General features: G+C 42.5%; 2 protein-coding genes across 3 annotated transcripts in view; one reads left to right on the forward strand and one right to left on the reverse strand.

Moving 5' to 3' along the window:
* The window catches only part of septin8a (septin 8a), a 47,131-nt gene extending 34,235 nt beyond the window's left edge, over nucleotides 1–12,896 (reverse strand). For both annotated transcript variants that reach the window (XM_083986255.1, XM_083986254.1), the window contains exons 1-3: nucleotides 12,687–12,896; nucleotides 1,186–1,300; nucleotides 44–239 (exon numbers count right to left, since the gene is read on the reverse strand). In XM_083986255.1, the coding sequence (XP_083842381.1) occupies nucleotides 44–239; nucleotides 1,186–1,300; nucleotides 12,687–12,716 (341 nt within the window). In that variant the 5' untranslated portion in view covers nucleotides 12,717–12,896. The remainder of the gene's footprint in view (nucleotides 1–43; nucleotides 240–1,185; nucleotides 1,301–12,686) is intronic.
* A 1,807-nt stretch (nucleotides 12,897–14,703) lies between these two features.
* On the forward strand, nucleotides 14,704–17,612 carry LOC310997336 (ankyrin repeat domain-containing protein SOWAHA-like; the record flags this gene model as incomplete). Its single annotated transcript, XM_083987011.1, has 3 exons — nucleotides 14,704–14,928; nucleotides 15,079–15,367; nucleotides 16,795–17,612. The coding sequence occupies 3 exons, from the start codon at nucleotides 14,704–14,706 to the stop codon at nucleotides 17,610–17,612; spliced, it is 1,332 nt and encodes a 443-aa protein (XP_083843137.1).
* Nucleotides 17,613–20,185: the final 2,573 nt, after the last annotated feature.

Here is a 20,185-nt window from a genome sequence, read left to right on the forward strand (position 1 = left end):
TGGTTCATCTAAATTCAGTTTTATTTCAGTGACTTTCTCTCACCTATCCTCTTTGTTGATCTGATCTCCGAAGCCGACGGTGTCGACGATGGTCAGTTTGAGGTGGACGTTGCTCTCCTGCAGGTCGTAGGTCCGCGGCCGCAGGTAGACGCCGTTCTGATAGTGGCTCGCCTCCTCGTTCTCAAACATGGTGTTGAAAAGTGTGTTCATTAACGTCGACTTGCCGATGCCAGTCTCCCCTGAGGACGGGACGAACCAGAGAGACAGAGAGAGAGAGAGAGTTACATTACTAAAAGTCACCAGGGGAGTAATTCATCAGCTCTCAGACTTAAAGGAGAATTGATGCAGGCAAACCGGAGTTACACCATGGCTAGACGATGCTCGGGATAGTGACAACGCTAACCTATGGGGGCAAAATTCTTTCAACCACAACAAACACACAAAATACAATCAAATATCTATGGTACATGACTCGAATCCTTACGAGACACCACTGAACTCATATAGTGTACAGTATAAACAGTATAAACTTTGTGTTTTTGCATGTAATCACTCACCTCAGACAGCCGAACTCTGAAACATCCTGGAAAGACATTACTATCCGATCGCAGAGCGCCTGCTCTCCCCGCCACAGAAACAAACACTTTTTCCTTGTTGTGATGATTTCTTTACAAAGATAAATGGTTGGAGATATATTGGACATTACCACTGCACTGCTCGATTGATTATTTTTGTAAAGAAATCATCACAACAAGGAAAAAGTGTTTGTTCGGATCGGTTCGGATAGTAATGTCTTTCCAGGATGTTTCAGAGTTCGGCTATCTGAGGTGAGTGACTACATGCAAAAACACAAAGTTTATACTGTTTATACTGTACACTATATGAGTTCAGTGGTGTGTCATAAGGATACCAGTCATGTACCATAGATATTTGATTGTTTTCTGAGTATTTGCTGTGGTTGAAAGAATTGCCCCCATAGTTTAGCGTTGTCGCTAGCGCTAGCGTCGTCTAGCCATGGGTCAAAAATGGCCGGGATACTCCTTTAAGAGGTCTGTGCGTTTCTTTCATGTCAGGAGAAAGAAACACAACAAGCAAGTAGAGAAACGTTCAGCAGGTCCAACAACACTGTGTTTCCACGAGCTATTATGTGCATTATGCAACACACACTCTCAGGTTTGTACTCACCTACGCAGAGGATGTTAAAACAAAATCCCTGTGTGACCGATTTACTGACCAGTTGGTCAGGGAGGCTGTCGAATCCCACATGGCCGCCCAAACTCAGGTTACGCTTCTCTTCATTCTGAAAAGACACAAACAAAAAAACAAAAAACAAAATCAGAATCAAAACCTCTTCTTACATGATGTGAGAGAGGAAAACACTAGTCGTCGGACGCAGGGAGAGTTTTGTACAGTGGAGGACGTAACAGGAGCTGAAACCTTCACATTCCTATGCAAATGAACATCAAAGACGCTCTATGTTCATTCTGCAGATGTTAAACCCATCAACTAACGTTATGAGTTGGGTAATCAGGGCTCAGCGACCAGGAGGAGGAGGATGAGCTTCCAGGATAATTCTTCACAAAAGCATGAGCACAAGCCAAGATATTTCCACACAAAGATGCACGTAAAAAAAACAAAAAAAACACACACACAACTAGGGAAATGAGCTGATTCAGTGATTTAACGCAGACGATGGAAAATGAGATCGTCTCTCCAGTCGGGAGTAAAGAAGTCGTTTGTAAAAATTGCAGGATGAAAAAAAGAGGGGGAAAACAGTTGTGCAAGTATTTGAGGAGATAAAAAGAGATGGGAGTTTCAAAGCTCGCCTTGATGCACTGACACACACACACACACACACACACATACAGGGAGCGACGTGAATCCACAAGATGAAACCATTTATCTTAATTTAGCCTCTTTATCAGCATGTTTTCCAAAACAATCAAATTGAGTGTGACGGGACAAAATTATCTCTAACCCCCACGGTGGCTACTGTGAAAGTTATTGCAGAGGCCCGTGCACACACACACACACACACACACATATATACACATATACACACACTGTAATCAATAAGCAGCACACAGACAGGTGCTAGTCGGTTGCTGTAAGTGTTTTCACCTTTGATCTCTCTTCTTATCTGTAAGCGATCTAAGAGACGGTCGGGGAGCGCCGGAGACGCTGCGTTACAGCTGTGCAGGACGGGAACAGACAGCACCTTGAGATGAATGAGGCCACCCGAGCTCGTCTGGCTCGGCCACGAAGGAGCTGCATATTTGAAGGCTGATGTCACCGAGAGCGGCGCAGAGCTCAGCTGAACCGGGCCAGACAGGCTCTAGTCTGCATACACAGCAGAGCAGCCGAGGGAGAAACCTGACTGAACTGCACAGTATAGGATGAGCAGTGTGTGTGTTTGTGTGTGTTTATATATCTATCTATGTGTGTGTGTGTGTGAGTGTGTAGAAAACACAGAAAGCTCAGTGTGTCAGGCAACACAGCTGAAGTAATCTGACGTGAGCTGAGCCGGGCAATACTGAGCCGAGCTGCAACTGCACCGTGAGTTTATTTATTACACTGCGTTAACACAGGTGTTCAATTACTGACGAATCTATACGGGCTGTTTGTTAATGTGATTTAAATGGGAAAAGGAAAACTAAGACACAGCTAGGTAGCAGCAAAGCCACTGAAAGAAAAACATTCATTACATATGAAGCTGAAATAAAGAGAACAAAGCTCCAGTTTAACGTCGGGATGCTGCACTTTTTTAAGGCTCTTTAACATGTATTTGGGTGTTTGTCTTTCCCTCCGGCCCCAAAATGTGAGAATTGACAAAAGAATCTGTAATTTTCAGGCTCCCTAGATTGAAATCCATGTGGTTTTACGAGCTGTTCCCTCAGTTGTCTTCCAGTGATATAACTAGTTTTCGAATTTGCACAATACCGCCCCTACCTGGTACCAGTAGAAGGGGCGGGACAAGCAGTGGTTCATTTGCATTTAAAGGGACAGGCACTGAAACCAGCCGTTCTGAACCATAGACTGTAAAAAGAATGGACGTAGCGTCCGTGACGTCACCCATTGGTTTTGTGGAGTCGTTTTTGTGACTCAAATATGGCGGCCTGAACAGCGCCATGTTGGATTGGTCAGCCGAGAACCCGCCCACTGGCCTCGAAGCAGCTGTCCACGGAGCTGCTCGGACCTGTCACTCAACGTTTCCGCGCCCTAATTGGCCAGAGTTTTAACCTAATAACAGTAAAACGGTAGAGTTAAAAACAAATTCACCCCCCTCAGAGTGTGTGCGGGGGTAGAAACTTTTAGGGACCCCCTTGAAAATGAGATGCTACATCTCAAGGGGCTATCCTTTAATAAATTCAAATCAAACTATCGATTGAGACGAAAAAACGTTCTGACACCAGGCTTTTAACATGTTTACTGAGGATGTAAAGTCGGCGATTTTAACATGGGGGTCTATGGGGAATGCTCCATTCTGACACCAGCCCCCAGAGGAATCCGAGGGGATTGCAGTTTTTTGAACGCGGAAGTGAGCTTCACTTCTCAGACCGACAACTGCCCCCTTGTTCTGAACAGGGCTGTTTTGAGCAGATGAAAAGAGCTGTGATGTTTGATCCTTTGGGTATTCTGACCAAAGCATGTCACAGATATGTCTTTAAGACACCTGGGAACTATTTTAATTTGTGGAAAAGGGGGCAGAATATGTCTCCTTTATTGGTTTCAGACATATCAATGTGAAGCTCCTCATGTGGACGGGCTCTGCTTTCCTTTTTGTGAGCGAACAACACACTGATTTGTTGTGAGTCACTTCTTTGGACAAAAGCTTGAACATAATGTGTTTGCTGCTCGTGCTCGGTCAGTAGCAGCGGGTTTACAGGGCCGAAGGAGGAAGAGGAGGGAGGGAGAGGAGGAGGCAGCAGCGGTCGCCGGTCACTCTGTTTGTTATTCACTGCAGAACTTTTAAACAACATTAATGCGTCCCTGTGGTATTGAGTTTGCTGAATGGAGCTCGCAGAGATATTTGGATAAATGGCCGTAGAGCAAAACGGAGGAGGAGGAGGAGGGTGTGGCCTCTGGAAGGAAACCGGTGCAATGACTCTCCAGATTCCTGTGTTTAAAATATAAAAGGAAGCTAATCATTTATATTTGCCTTTATTATTTATCCAGGCTGGGGTGAATACGATAAAATAAAGGTCAGCCTCCAATCTTTGCTCATTGTCCAAAAACACCTTCATTCGTATCCAGTTTCACATGTGGCAGCTGCAGAGTTTCTGCAGACAGATAGATGATGGACGTACCTTGACAACAAGAGAGGGAGGGAGGGAAAAAAGATTTGTCTTCTGCTGCAACATCTGGGACTTAACATCTCAGGTCAAAAGCCCACTTCTCACAGCTGATGGTGATTATTAGAAACATGTCTGGGCTCTTAGAGGCCGCGTTACGTACGTTTGATGGGAGCTGACGCAATGTGGAAATTTCATCCATTCACCATTTCATCCAGAAAGGAGGACGACATTACACCGACTCTTAAGACTTATAGAAATAACAAAACTCCTGACTCATGAGATAAGTGCGGGTTGACCCCCACACTGCTACCAAGCTGTCAGAGTAGCACATAATGTTCGAGTGAGAGTGAAGAAAGCGCTCAGACCTGACCAAGAGTGTTATCTTTGAAAAAAAAAAGAAAAGCTGCAGACGTGGACAAACACATATAAACGACCCAAACTGTGACTTCACTGTCTGAACGTGTGCCGACACTCTCTGATCATCATTTACTGAATTAAAAGTCACGATACAACCGTGTGAAAATGCTACAGCTCAGCTACACTCATATATTTTATAATTCAATATAATCATTCACCGCTCGGCCATAAATTCTACTTTTATGAAGCCGGTAACTTTCATTTGTTGTTGTTTTTCAGTCACAGAGGCGTTAATGAAATTATATACTGCACCTCCTCCTCAGCTCCTCCTTTAACCACAACCTCAATAACAGACATATCATTGTATTTACACCTTTTTGACAATGTCATCAACAAGTAGAAACAAAAACTGAGGGGAGGAAATGAAAACGAGCAACACTTGACAGTAGAAACGGTGTAAAAAACTGTTTAATTTGTAAAATAAGCCCTAAAGATAAGCCCTTTAGATGACTTAAGATCAAGAAAGGCAGATCATACATGTGCACATGAAAATCTGCATGTGCAAATAATTAAAAACTGAACTACATTTGCAAAGCGGACGCAGAAAAATGTTCCACCACCTCTGTGTTCATGTATGTATATAAACACATATAAACAGATGTGTGAGAGCTACAGCTGATCACTTGAACCCACTGTGTATTTCCATTTTTGGTCATTTTCTTGTTTTTACTTTACAGCAGAGAGAGAGAGAGGTTGTAATTCACTGTAAAATGTGCTTTAAACAAACAGGATTACATCCCTGTTCCTCTCACATTTACATGTATTGACAAGAGCATAACAGCTCCCCCCATTAACGAGCACAGGATGTATAACCAACAGACGAGAGCAATTAGGGAGGCATCTATCTCTCTCTCTGTCTCTCTCTCTCTCTCTTTCCACCCACTCGAGCTGCTCCAGAGAGGAGAAGAGCAGCAGCATGAAGAATGACAGGAATGAAAAGCGTCTGACTAAACTGTCCCAGCGTGAGGAAACAACACCGTCCCCAGGCCGCTGTATCACCAGGCCCACAGGAAACGGCTGTAAAAATGAGCCACAGATCATATAGACTGATGCACAGTCAGAGCTGTGTGTTACTTTCTGACTGGCTCATTGCTGCTCAGTGCGTGTGTACATATACATGTTCATATCGATTCAACACAATAGAAAACACCGGCGTTAATATTTATTAAGTTACTGCGTCTACCTGCAGCATCAGTAAATGTCTGCATGGTCAAACAGAGCAGACCAGTTTGTAAAGTATTTTTAAACTGGGAGGAACCAGTGCAGCAGCAACACGCCTACAACCTACCTACAACAGTCACGCACACAACACACGAACAGGTACACACACACACACACACACACCGCCAACACGCAAAGGTTAGATATGAACATACTGAATTTATAAAGACAAAATATATGTAGAAATTGGAGCAGTTTCATAAGCTGACACATATCTCTAGTCCATACATGTTGTACTAGCCTATACTATCTAGGCATGCAGCTAACGATTATTTTCATTAATCGATTAGTTGTTTGGTCAAAAAAATGTTGAAAAATATCAATCAGTGTTTTTTAAACCACAAGATGATGTCCTCAAATGTCTTGTTTTGTCCACAAACCAAAGAGATATTCAGTTTATTGTCACAAAGGAACAAGGAAACATTTAAGAAGCTGAAATCAGAGAATTTTGACTTTTTTAAAACAAAAAGCTACCCAAACCGATTATTCTATTATCAAAATAGTTGACGATTAATTGAATAATCGATTATTGTTCAATTAATTGATTAATTGTAGCAGCTCTAATCTAAAGTCTATAATTAAGTTGGTCAGAGTATACAGTATACATGTTAGACACGTTTAAAATCACCAAGAAAAGCATACATAAGAATAAATAAGCTTCATACATGTAATTTTAATAAACTTGCATATATATTTAAATTAAGAAAATTAAAGTTTCATTAAAGTTTCATCTTGTACCGTATTAAAAATTATCATATAAACATTTTTGCACATTTAAATTTAGAATTATCTAAACCTATATCCTCATATATCCTGAAGATGTATATGTGTGACATTTAAAGCAGCGTCTCTCCTTATATAACGACATATGCATCATATAATAAGATTTTTTCCATGACACAGTGTGATCACACCTCGTCTCTCCGCTGAGGATACGTTTTTACTGTGTGAGACTGCTCACTCACAAATAAATGATCCATTTCCATAATGGATTAATTCATCAACATTATCGTCAAATCCGTCAAGATTCATTTACCCAGTTTGTTTTTAGCCCGAATGTGTTTAAAACTAAAAGCATGGAGGAGGATTAGCCGTTAGCCTCCGGACACACAGGCTCAAATTCACTTCCACTCCCACCACACCCGGTCCTCCTGTCCCGGGGCGGCGAACCAAAGACTGTGTGAAAAAACAAAACTCTGCTCCGGTGTCAAGAGAGCACGGACACACAAAGAGCCCAAAGAGACACCTGTAAACACCTCATACACCCCCCAAGTCTGAAGAACTCTCAAAAAACACAAAGTTAGCACGACGGCTAACGAGGCACAGACAGAAAACCTGAAACTCCTCCTCAGCCTCTCTCTCTCTCTCTCTCTCTCTCTCTCTCCGCCTTCAGGCCTCCTTCCGTCACCACCTGACTGACTGTCTGTCTGCAGCTGGTGTCGCTGAGCTGAGCCTCCACCTGACACACTGAGACACACACACACACACTGATGCCGCTGATACAGGTGTGTGTGTGTGAGTAGGAAGGAAAGGCCTTTGGACATTTGTTTACAGTACCTTGAACTACATTTTGCACCGGTTTGATTTCGTCTCCTCATTAAAACACTCATCGTTTACAAGCACAAATACAAAACATTTGCTGGCTGCAGCGTTTCAAATGTGATGTTTTTCTCCTTTTACCGTATGTGCCTGTAAATTCAATACATTTTTTTTTAACTTTATCCTGACAAGCTTAGTTTAGAATAAATTACTGTGTCTTAGCATCTCTTAGTTTTTAGTCAGGTTAATGTTGTTGTCCTGTCATGTTTTTAACTTGCACAGTCATTGGAGTGTGTGCACACATCATTACACTGCAATGATCTTCTATTATTGTATGTGACAAATAAACTCTCTTGAACTTGAATCTTGAACAATCATAATTTATCTGACACAGAGACGTCTTTATTTTGACTTTCTATAAAACTTAAATCTAACAAACTTCCTGATACTGAAAAAGTGGTTGTGTTTTAATGCTATCAAAAATAAAATTTTACTTGACTTATCATGTTTTTGCAATCATTCTGCCCTGACTTCTTTATATATTCTGATTTGGCACCATCTAGTAAAAAGGCGGTAACGGCACCGACTAGTCTCTGGATCCTGTCCAGTCCTTCAGGCTGAAGCTGAACAATGAGTTAAACCATTAGCCTGAACATTAGCCTGAGTGAAGGTGTTAACACGGACGCTCTGCAGGCAAAATACACTTAATGTGGTGTCACAAACGGTCGGTTATAAGGGAGGGGGTGGGGGGTTCAACTTCTGCAAAGGGAGGAAGAGGAGACCACACGATGATATAATCTCAGTGACAAACCCACACATGCACAGTCGGTGCTTCCTGTCCAACGAGGACCACGACGCCGTGCTTTCATCTATGAATAAAGTTCAAGATTGAGATCTGACAGAGTTTGTTTGTTGTATAAACCGTGTCGTCAAACAAGAAATAAACTTGGATGAGAGGTTTTGTGAGACTGTCAGCACTAGTAACCATGCCTACAGATTTCACCTGTGTGTGTTTCGCTGGCAGCAGTGTAGTAGATAGTAAAAAAAAAAAAATGCTGACGGTTGAGATGGAGATGACATGTGCAGGAATCCACAAGCACAGACACACACACACTCAAATATTTGATCTGATTATTATCCTCTTATCAAATGCATCTTGCCCCTCCACACTCATCGGCCATATTTTTCTGCTTTATCGCTCATCGGCGCTCCAACAGGACAGACGGGAGACGAGACATGCAGGAACTATTTTATGAGACAGATGTACAGCACACTCGTCTTTTACGGCCTCTTTCAAATATGCAGCATCTCCTCTCCTTACTATCGCTGAACTGACAAAAAAAAACAAAAAAAGGTCTGACTCCTCCCTGAAAAATATATTCTTTATAGCTTTGTAAGTGAAGTTTTTCACCATGAGCTGGAAATCTTTAAGGATTAGAGGTAAAACCAGCTTTTCTCTCCCATGCATGTAAAGCTGTACATGCTGTACATGCTTGGTCCGATAAGTCAGATCTAAACAAGTTGTGCTCATTCACTTCATATCTACGTGTTTTGTTAAGAGTTGCACGTAGTTTTGACTGAATAAAAACAGAAACTCAGTGCACTTTTATCTTTTTCTGGCCTCCTCAGTGACACCGACAAACTTCACATGCAGCTAAATCTTGCAACAGACCTCTATCGACTATTTTCAGATGCCATGTGTCAGATAAAAGATGAACGTCCCTTTCTTTTTTACTTTCGGTTACGTCCTCTTGTCCCTTTCTTGTCCACTGCCCTCACTCAAATACCCGCTGTGAGTGTGAACTGAACTCCCATAATCCATGCGGTCAAGATCATAACTGGACAAAAAAATTTAACTAAGCAGCGTTTTACTGTCCACACTGATGGGAAACACTCACCTAAAAACACCACCTGAAACAAATAAATCATCAGAACAAGTGGCGCTCTGAGCTGTAAACGCTGGCCCCCAAAACTTCTGACAGGTCCCATGACTTGTGATGGATTCACTGGGCGCTACGAGGATCAAACTTGTGACCTACAGATTATTATGAGAGCTGCTGCAGTCTGTCCTCCTCTCTCTCTCTCACACACAGCTGGTCTGGTGTGAGACTGGAGGATCCTGCATTGAAACGCAGCTGCACAACAAAAAGAAAAGAAAAGAAAACAGTCGTGTGGTATTACGACACCAAGACAAACATGAACTGGCTCAAAAAATCTTCATTCAGCTTTCGCCAAGATTATATTTTGGGAAGTCGTTTTTAATCCTCGAGCATCACACAGCCGCTGCCGACGACGGCGGAGGAAACGTGGATCTGCTGCTCTATAGATGGATATTGACTCAGCTCGGCTGTCGTTACTCATCTACAACACTGGATTTGACAAACTGGCCTCTGGGGGTTATTATGGCCTGTATGTTTCTATATGTAAAGCTAACACAACCCTGACACACAACAGTGAGTACATCTGACCCATCCTCTGACCCCATCAACAACACGAGGAAAGCAGTGGATCGTATATAAAAGGCAGTAGGAGAGTTAAGTCCTATGTCTTGTTTAAAAATGAACAAATGCTGATTAATCGGTAAATAAATGCACTTTGTGAGCACATAATGGGTCTCTTTCTTGAAAAACATTAGTAGGCTAAATCTGAGTGTAGATTTGCACATAAAAGCCCCATAAACGCAACTAAAACCATACTACGGATTCATGAATGAACGTTGTGGGAATCTCAGATCATTAAAACCAACCCATTGTAAATTGAAATCGTTGTGTCATGTTTAAATTGTGTGTTTCAATGTCATCAGTGGACATTTTTTGAACATAACAGAGAGCAATACAAATTGAAATTGTAATTTCCAACAATGACAAGCAATATTTATGTGCATTCCTACACGCAGTCAGGAGCAGGTGTAGATTTTATGAATAGTTACGAAAAGATCGGCGCTACTAAAAGATGAATGAATGCGGAAATCAGCGGAAATTAGCGACTGCACACAGTTTACACACAAATTCGTGTTGCTCAAGTGTCATTAATGCATCGGCAGCACAAAACAACTCTTTCAAAGTGCAAATAAATGTCGTCTTCTTCCCCAGTTTGTCATCCCATGTCTCCTGCCTTTAAGCACTTTATGAAGCTAATTTGATTTTATGCATGCAGGCCTCACGGGAGAGACAATGCTCTTCGGGGTCACTGAACACTGTACATGCTAAATACGTTACAGGCCATTTCATTACATAACCATTTAACTGCACAGCACAGTACAGCGGCTGCTTGTTCATGCTACACACTCAACAACACAATCAGTGGGCGAATAAAAAAAAAAAACACAATGAGAGGTTGTTGTTGGCTTTATTGATCACCTCATGTGGCTCTGGCCTAGAAAAGTTATCCCAAAGCTCCAAAGCTGGGGGGGCTTTTGCTTTGCATTGGATTTGGGATTGATGTGGGGCCAGAAAAACGTAACCAACTGACCGACCACACATCCGTATCGATAGCTGCTGCACATAGCCTAATTAACAGCGTGCAATGCATGCCCTTCTTTAACACACAAACTGCCAGACTCAGACGTCAGTTTGTTCAATATGGTCTCACTTAGTTCACAAAGTTAGACAGGAAGTTAGAGAGTCAGGCAACTATGCTGCTGCTGCTGCTGCTGCTCATGCTGTTGGCTTGCTCCACTGCATTCTCAGCATTTTCTCATTAATCAGCCCTCTAATTTTGTATTCCCTAAAAGAGACGTTTCAGAAATCGCTTGACTGCAATATCCTCTGCAACCTGTACCCGACCTAAACCCCCCTCTTCTCTTGGACACGGTCCTCATTCTTGATTTCACAAAGCAAAAAAAAAAAAGAAACGACAACTGTGCAATATCCGCTGCATCCTCCTCCTTGTGGATCTGATCTGGATCCTTTTCTCTTTTTTTGCAGACATGTGTTACACCAATAAGTGGAGGAAGGAGTGGCCCCGAACTGGAGTGTGTTCTTAATCTCTTTATCCCTGCAAGCTCACTGCTGCTTACTGTCCAATTCACCACCCCGAGGATCTCTTCAAGCATCTGCCAAAAAGTTAATCACCCTTGTTAAATCTCCTCCTGTGCATTTGCCTTTGTCGTTGTTATATTAAGGTTTTTTTTTTTCCCCCATAAAGTAAAAGCTTTTGTTGGGTGACAGCGTGTGAAGTCCTGAAATCTGCTGTTTTCTTTTAGCCAGTGTTGCATCATGACAATATGCACCAAACAGGATTACACCTGACTGACAACAGAGGCTTGTCAACCCCATTAATGTAATAGACCATGCATTCCTCCTCTCCTCTCTCATTCACAGCTATGCCCAACCTATTACTGTCTAATGCAAAAAGAAAGGCACTGCCTAGACTAGAGAAAGCCATAGAAAGATACAGATATATAGCCTTTAGGTGTAAAATATAATTATTTATCACTGCTATTTATTCTGCTCTTTGCATTATCTCATTACACTTTGTTAAGTTGAGTGAATTGAGTGGACTGTAGGAACTGAATTGCCCTTCAGGGATTAATAAAATCTTCTGAATGTGTATATGTATATAAAACATATTGACCCCCTAAATTATAGTTACATTTTGCACATCTGAAGAGGAAGTGAAAGTAAAACACATGCCAACTCACTCAATTCATCAAACAATATTGCAGCTTTACACAGCAAAACCACAACTACAACAATAAACAGCGACTAAATCCTATTTAATAACATTTTTATTTGATAGATAAACACTATATATGACGCTATATAACACAGTAATGTTACATTTCCATATAATAACATCTAGTAAACAGTTGAATGGTGCTGCCACCACCACCACCACCACACTACACTACTACTACACCCATGATGTTAGGAGGCTATATACCCAGCCAGCCAGGGCAACAACAAAAAACGTGTTTACAATTACAAGAAAATACACGTTATAACGTTAAAAGTGCCGAAATAACAACGTTGTCTCAATTTGTCAAACAAACAAACCATCCACATCCACACACGCAGAGCAGCTGAGCCCACATCACAGGCTTCAAAAGCGGGAGAGGGGGGAGGCTCGGTTAGCTTCATACCCACACACACACGGCGGCAGCAGCAGCAGCAGCAGCTAACACCCACACTTTTACTAATCGCAACCGTGTGTGTGTGAGTGTGTGTGAGAAGAAAATAAAAAGAAGAGGATAAGAGGCTTTCATTCACTCACCGAAAACACGTCAACGTCCGTGGCAGCCATGGTGCGGAATGTAACGTTATGGTGACGGTTGGTTGGTTGTGTTGGTTGGTTGTTGGTGGTGCAGAAGACCGAGCAGAGGCGAAAGGGAGCAGCCCTCGGCTCGTCGTCTCTCCGTGCTACTAGCCCTGCTACCAAACTACTGACAGAGACGGGAGGAGAGGAGAGGGAGAGGGACACAAGGCGGAAGAGAGCTGCTGGACTGGAGGAGGGAGGGAGGGAGGAAGGGAGGGAGGCTACCAGCTAGCTAAAGCGGCTAAGGCTAAAATCAAGATGGTTCCCTGCTGCGTCGCTGCTCCTTCGTTCGTTCGTTCGTTCACTCCATCGGGAGGGACTAGTGGCGAAAGTTACATTTTTCTTTTACCTCGTTTTTTTTAAATCGGATCTGGAAAAAGAAAGAAAACTATGATTCTAGCTATATTTTTTAACAGTAAAACAAAGTCGCCAAACGGATCAAAGAGCAGCAGCGAGGACGAGTAGAATGTTCCCGTTTCGCGCTGTGCTTTTATCTGTAGGCTAAGCTTCTCTTTTCGCTTCCGGTGTAATATCAAACGTATTAAAACATAGACAATGTTTGAATTTGGAGAATTAAAAAAAGAAAAAGTATTTTTGAAGTGTTTCTTTCCTTTCCACAACGGTCAGTCGTTAAAGAAGAAGAAGAAGAAGAGGAGGAGGGTTGGGGGCAGTGAACTATCTTGACGCTCCGGTGACATCTTTGGGCGGGACAGACAGGTTCCAATATGGCCACTTCTCAGGAGGAACTCCCATTCACTTCAGGAATGTCAAACTGCTCCCAATACAACAAGCCAGGACAGGAGGAGGTGTGGTGGGGGTTAAAATATGTGTGTCAGTGGTGGAGGTGATAAAAAAAAAAAAACACACTCACACATAGTAATCATAACTTCAAGACAGCTGTAGATGTCACAGACATTACATTCATAAGTATTTGTTTGGATGAATTAAATGAGGAGTCACAAGTTAATTCTTTTTCACTGACTCAGCCAGTCATGTGGAGGCATTTTCTGATAATAGAAGTGTTTAATGTACACCCATTAGCTACAAAACCAGTTTGTAGCCTATTGTGTCTTCTACTGTAGGCTATTGTTTATAGCTTACGCATGGGCCCTGAGGAGCTGCATACTCGGTGCAGCTGTAGCTATGTGTTTTCAGGGCCTGGTCAACTGTAGCCTACTGGGTTTTTGGAGATGATAATGATATTAATAACACCAATACACTTTTTTTTTATGAACATGATATTGAACTTGAAACAAGATGATAAAAGATCACTTAAAGAGATACTACCCCTATCAGTACACGCACACATATAACAGAAAAAACGCAAAACACTCCCTCTGACGTCTTATTTGTGGTTTAACACAGTAGTTTATTGCTTAGCCTACACTTGTATGCTAAAAAAAAAAAGTTACAAATAGTCAGACCAAATAAACACATTATATTAAAAATGTTAGAATAGGCTAGAATAAAATAGGCTATTTATTCACAATTCATGATACAAAATATGTAGCCTATTATCTGTGTTATTACTTATAATGAGCCAAATGACGTAATGTGAATGAATGAATGAATGTTCTCTGTTTCAATTTCTAAATACCTTTAGGCTAAATAAAGTCTAGGCTATTATAAAGGCTATTGAACAATTTGTCTCGTGACCTTGCAGTTTCAGAGTCTCTTTGTGTTTGTGTTAACAGCGAGACATTTTGCATATATTATTCAAATTGTATCCACGTCTGCACTTTTTTCTTTTCTCTCTCTCTCCCCCCCCCCCTCCTCTTGCTCTCCGGAAAACACTCCTCCAGGTGTGGAGGAAGAGCAACGCGGCCAGCCAGGTGAGGTCGGTCTGCAGCGCCGTCAGACACTATAGGCTACTATATAACAAAGGTGGAGCAGGATATAGGCTCAATAAAAACTTCAATCCGCGTCGAGCTCATGAACTTTTTTTTATTTTATTTTTTAACTTAATCATATAAAGATGGATTTGACACAGGAATCGGTCCTGTCGCTGCTCGTGTCGGAGGGAGGGAGGCTGAAGAAGTCCGAGCTGGTGGGAAAGTTTAAAGCCGCGGTGGACTGCGTCGATCCGGCGGAGAAGGAGCGCAACCGGGAGCTCTTCAAGACTTTCGTCAACAACGTCGCCGTCGTCAGAGAGGTCGACGGTGTCCGGTACGTCGTCGTCAGGAAGATGTACCGGCACCTGGTGACCGATGAGCGGACACAGGAGGAGGAGGAGGGGGAGGAGGGGGTCAAGGCGACAGGTGGTGGTGGTGGTGGTGAGGGGCAGCAGCAGCAAAGTGGACATGATCAGGAAAGTGAGAGCAGTGAAAATCCTCCTCTATCTCTGATCCAGATGGCTCTGCAGAGGAGCAAATCTCAGGATATTAAAGTCAAAAGGAAGTTGAATATTGAGATCCATGGCCAGGACCAGCAGCAGAGCCGTGACCCTGAGGCTGCTGACCCCACCAGGAGCAATAATAATAAACCCTTCGCCCTGCCCCTGAGAGTCGCCCCCACCACTGCCCCCACCACCAGGGTCCAGATCCAGAAGCTGAAGATGGAGCCAGATGATGAACCTCCAAAACCGGACACCTCCTCCAGGGGGAAGAGGAGAGCTCCTCCTCCCCCCTTCTCCTCCCCAGGTGAGATCAATTTTTTTTTCTTTCTTTTTCTTATTTAGCACAAACAATATCATATAAAAAACAACATGAACAATCAACATGACTGGGATGTGCAAAGGGGAGGTATGAAACCCAAAAGGGCAATATGAAAACCTCACCCAACATATTCAAAGATCAAATTTGTTAAGGTTTAAAAACAATAACATAGGAAAATAATTAAACAATCTCCCCCCGATGGTCATTAACCTGTGTTTAACACTGCTAGCCTATATTTACTATAGGCTCTTATCAACTCTGTAGCTACAGCAAACATCCTATAGTGTTCTGTATAGTTCTGTATAGTAGCCTAGATATAGAAAATGCTGTAAGATTGTTATTGTTCTGAATTTCACCATTTGAGTAGGCCTAATGATTGTTCTGGTTATTCTGCATACACTGACCAACTGTTACACAAAACACTGAGATGTTTATTGTACAGAGTTGAGCTCTAACTACTGGGTAAGAGTGGGCTATAAGATATTTATTGTGTTGCTTATTCTGCTAAGACTTTTTATTGACAAGATAGAGTTGATTATTGATTGGTTATAATTTTAACATTTACAAATGGAAAATGGAAAGGTCATAGGCATCTTCCTTACAAGGTGAAAGATTCAATGTGGCCAATAAAAGCAAGATGAAGACATGTAAACTCTTGTTAACATTTCCGTGTTTCCCACATTCTGTGTCATAAACTATAAACTGTTTTCTTGTATGTTACAACATCTATTGCACGTCTGTCCGTCCTGGGTCCAATGTTTCCCTGTTAAAAGGGTTTTCCATGGAGTTTTTCCCTCAGTCGATGAGAGAGTCGAGAGTCTAAGGGCAGAGGATGTTGTTGTGATGCCATGTAAAGCCCTTTGAGACAAACTGTTTGTAAAAACCGGCTATACAAATGAAATTGCCATGCCTTGCCTTGCCTATATTTACTGTAGGCTATTATCAACTCTCCTACAGCAAACATCCTATAGTGTTCTGTATAGTAGATATAGAAAATGGTGTAAGATTGTTATTGTTCTGAATATCACCATTTGAGTGATGCTTGTTCTGGTGATTCTGCATAACTGACTGACTCTTACACAAAACACAGATGTTTGTACAGAGCTGAGCTCTAACTACTGGGTAGTAGGCTATAAGATATTGATGTTCACTTTGAGAATTTATTGTGTTGCTTATTCTGCTAAGACTTCTTATTGACAAGATAGAGTTGATTATTGATTGGTTATAATTTTAATATAAGTGGGAAATGGAAAGGTCGTCTTCCTTATAAGGTGAAAGATTCAATGTTGCCAGTAAAAGCAAGATGAAGACATGTGTAACTGTACAATATAAACATTCAGGAGAGCAGTCAGTGGCAGCCTTCATTTTTGTTACCCAGATTCACTGTTGTTTCCCCTTTTGCCCCCCACCAGAAAATACTCTGGACTCACCCCTGAGCAGCATCAGCTCCCCCCAGCTGAGGAGGGCCACGCTGGAGCACAGAGACACCACCACCTCCTCCTCCTCCTCCTCCTCCGTGGTTCCCCTGGAGCAGTCGGAGCACGAGTGGCTGGTGAAGTGCGCGTCGGGCCACTGGAGCCAGGTGTACGGGCTGCTGCTGAGCGACCAGCAGCTGGCCGACAAGAGGGACTTCATGTCCGGCTTCACCGCGCTGCACTGGGCCGCCAAGTGCGGCAACAGCGAGATGCTGGTGAAGATCATCGACCTGTCGAGGCGGGGAGGGGTCGAGGTCGACGTGAACGCCAAGACGCACGGCGGCTACACTCCCCTGCACATCGCCGCGCTGCACGACCAGGAGTACATCATGGCCATGCTGGTGGGGGAGTACGGCGCCGACCACAGAGTCAGGGACAACTGTGGGAAGAAGGCCTACCACTACCTGCACCGGGGCATCTCCGAGACGCTGAGGGAGATGCTGGGTCAACCCAAACCCAGCCCGAGACAGAACCAGAACCAGAACCAGAACCAGGACCAGGACCAGAGCAGGACCCCGACCGAGACCAGAGAAGAGCAGCTGGACCTGTTCCCCGATCTGTCCAAGGGCCTGCACTCCATCAGCCGCCTCTTCCAGCCGCACATCATGATGACCGGCCAGAGGAAGAAGCACAAGCTGAGGCCGGGGTTTCTCTCCCTGAGCGAGGAGCACGGCGAGGAGAGGGAGGACGGCGGCGGCAGCAGCAGCAGCAGCAGTGGCTTCAGACACAGACTCATGTCAGATGTTTTTATGTGAAGGAGGAACTTTCTCTCTTTTCTTTAGCTTATGTTCATGAGGAAATAGAAGTGAAAACACAACGAGATTCCTCTGATTTCTTTGAACTTTAATCGACAATTTAACGTCTCCCTCTAAGCCGATTTCTGCCACTTGATGTAAACACATAAGATCTAATAACTCCAAATAATGAGATACTTTGTCATTATTTTGACTTAGTATCTCATTATTTTGACTTACTTGCTGAAAATAATGACATACTAAGTCTAAACTATCAAAAATAATGAGATATTAAGTCAAAACTATCAAAAATAATGAGATACTAAGTCTAAACTATCTCAAAATAATGAGATACTAAGTCTAAACTATCAAAAATAATGAGATATTAAGTCAAAACTATCAAAAATAATGAGATAGTAAGTCTAAACTATCAAAAATAATGAGATACTAAGTCAAAACTATCAAAAATAATGAGATACTAAGTCTAAACTATCTCAAAATAATGAGATACTAAGTCTAAACTATCAAAAATGAAATACTTTCTCATTATTTTGACTTCTTATTTTTCTTTCCATCCAGTGGTGAAAATGGGCTTCCATATCCCTCCCTCCTTTGTTTGTTGTTTGTTATTATTTATGTTATATAAGAGATTCAGATGTTGGTTGTCTGTTTCAGTCTGGTGGTGAGAGGAGGTAAAGATTTGAGCAGCAGTGACTATTCAAGTAATAAGAAGATTTTGTATTTGAAATTTGTGCTTCCAGGTGTGAAACAAACACAAACTCCTGTGAGTCGTCCTGTGGGTGGATGATTAGTCATTGATTAGTCAATGTCTGTCTCTTGAAGGCATCGTCTGGTCCGTCTGTCTGTCTGTTGGATTACCACAGATACGATACGTTTATTTTATTTTATTATATTGTGAATATCTGTTTTGTTTTTTTTAAGTTTTAAAGTTAACAGAACAAACAGCTGCGCTGAACACTGACACCAGCAGGCAGCAGCACAGGTGAGGTTATTTATTTAATCTTCTATCACATGTTATGTCTGTTAAAAAACGTTCTGTATCTGCGTTTGATTTAAAGACAAAACAGAATCGGTATCTACAGTAAATTCAGAGACGTTGTGAACAGACAGATCAAGACCTGACTTGTTCTCATATCTGAGTAAGAACTAAACTGAGAGGGCTGAACTGGTCATAGCTAGTCTCTCAATTTCCAGAGACAGAACATGCATGAACTGAAAAAACACAAAAAAACATGCACTTCTTGACTCATTTTTTTGAATGAAAAACCTGTAGCAGCGACAAAATAAATAAATAAGAATAGAAATCTGTGAAGTGTTTGTGTCTCTGGGGAGGATTTAGAGGAAGTCGCCTCTTCATGGCTTCACTTTCTAACACGTTAATCATTAAACACTGCAGCACCAAGGAGAGGCAGAGAAAAAAACAAACAAACACTGGATTTAATTTCATTTAATTTAATTTCAGTGCATTTGACCAGAGAAGCTGGAGAGTGAATTATCCCCAGAGGTGTGTGTGTGTGTGTGTGTGCAGGTGCGTCATAAATCATTAGAGTCCCTAGTTGCTGCACATGCCAGAGCATCTGACAACGAGGCCGTGATTCAGACAGATAAGCATCTGTCTCGGGCATGAGAGTGTGTGTTTGCATGTGTTTGCATGCATGATGTGGCTGAAAGTGTGTGTGTGAATCGCTGCAGAGAGACTAAGAATAAGAGCAGCTGACTGACCTGTCCTGTCTCTTTGTCCTGCTTCATTACCTCCGTCTCAGTCTCAGCAGCAGGAACGACTGGACAACATGACAAAGATGATGTAGTAATAATAATAATAATAAAATGGTTTTAGCTGTGACGTGTTTGGTAAAGAAAAGAAAAGAAAACAGAGGAAGAGAAAAGGCAGCAGTGGTTTGTGATGGCAGCTACACGCCCGTCCTTTTCTTGTGTGTCTCATGGTATCACTTCCCCTGCAGCACACACACACACACACACTCTGACTCTTTGTGTGTGTGTGTCCACTAGGCCTCAGGGTTTAATGAAGCCACTGGTCTGTTCAGTTCAGGGCACGTGGACCAGCATGATGTTATATCACACACACTGTAGAAAACAACTGGAGATGAAGCGATAAAGTGCAGTTGAAGGTTTTGAAACTGGTCCATTTACAGTATGAGTGAGTGTCGACTCGACACACTAATCTGTTCACACACGACGGGCTTGTTTAAAGTCTATCAGTGTTTACTCTGGGTTTTCCCATAAGAGCTTTTTATTAAGCAACATAATGGGGCTGCTGCCGAACTGCAGCCTCCTGCAAACACCTGTAGGTACACACACATGTTGCGTCTTGTTTGTTTTTACAAACTCACACTGAAGGCTGTGTAGCTACAGGCTCCCGTCGTCTCTTTTCTCAAGAAGCATGAAGAGTTTTTACTGTAGCGTTGATTTGTGAGTCTGGACCTGCTCCAGTTTTAATGCTAAGCTACGTTTACAGCCGCCTGCTGCACGGCCTCGGGGGCAGGCAGCTCAGCATTAACCTGAGAAATGTATCTCTATTATTATTATTAAGCTGAGTTTAGCTAGGTTAGGTC

This window comes from Trachurus trachurus (genome assembly GCF_905171665.1).
Source record: "Trachurus trachurus genome assembly, chromosome: 14".
NCBI classification, from domain to species: domain Eukaryota; kingdom Metazoa; phylum Chordata; class Actinopteri; order Carangiformes; family Carangidae; genus Trachurus; species Trachurus trachurus.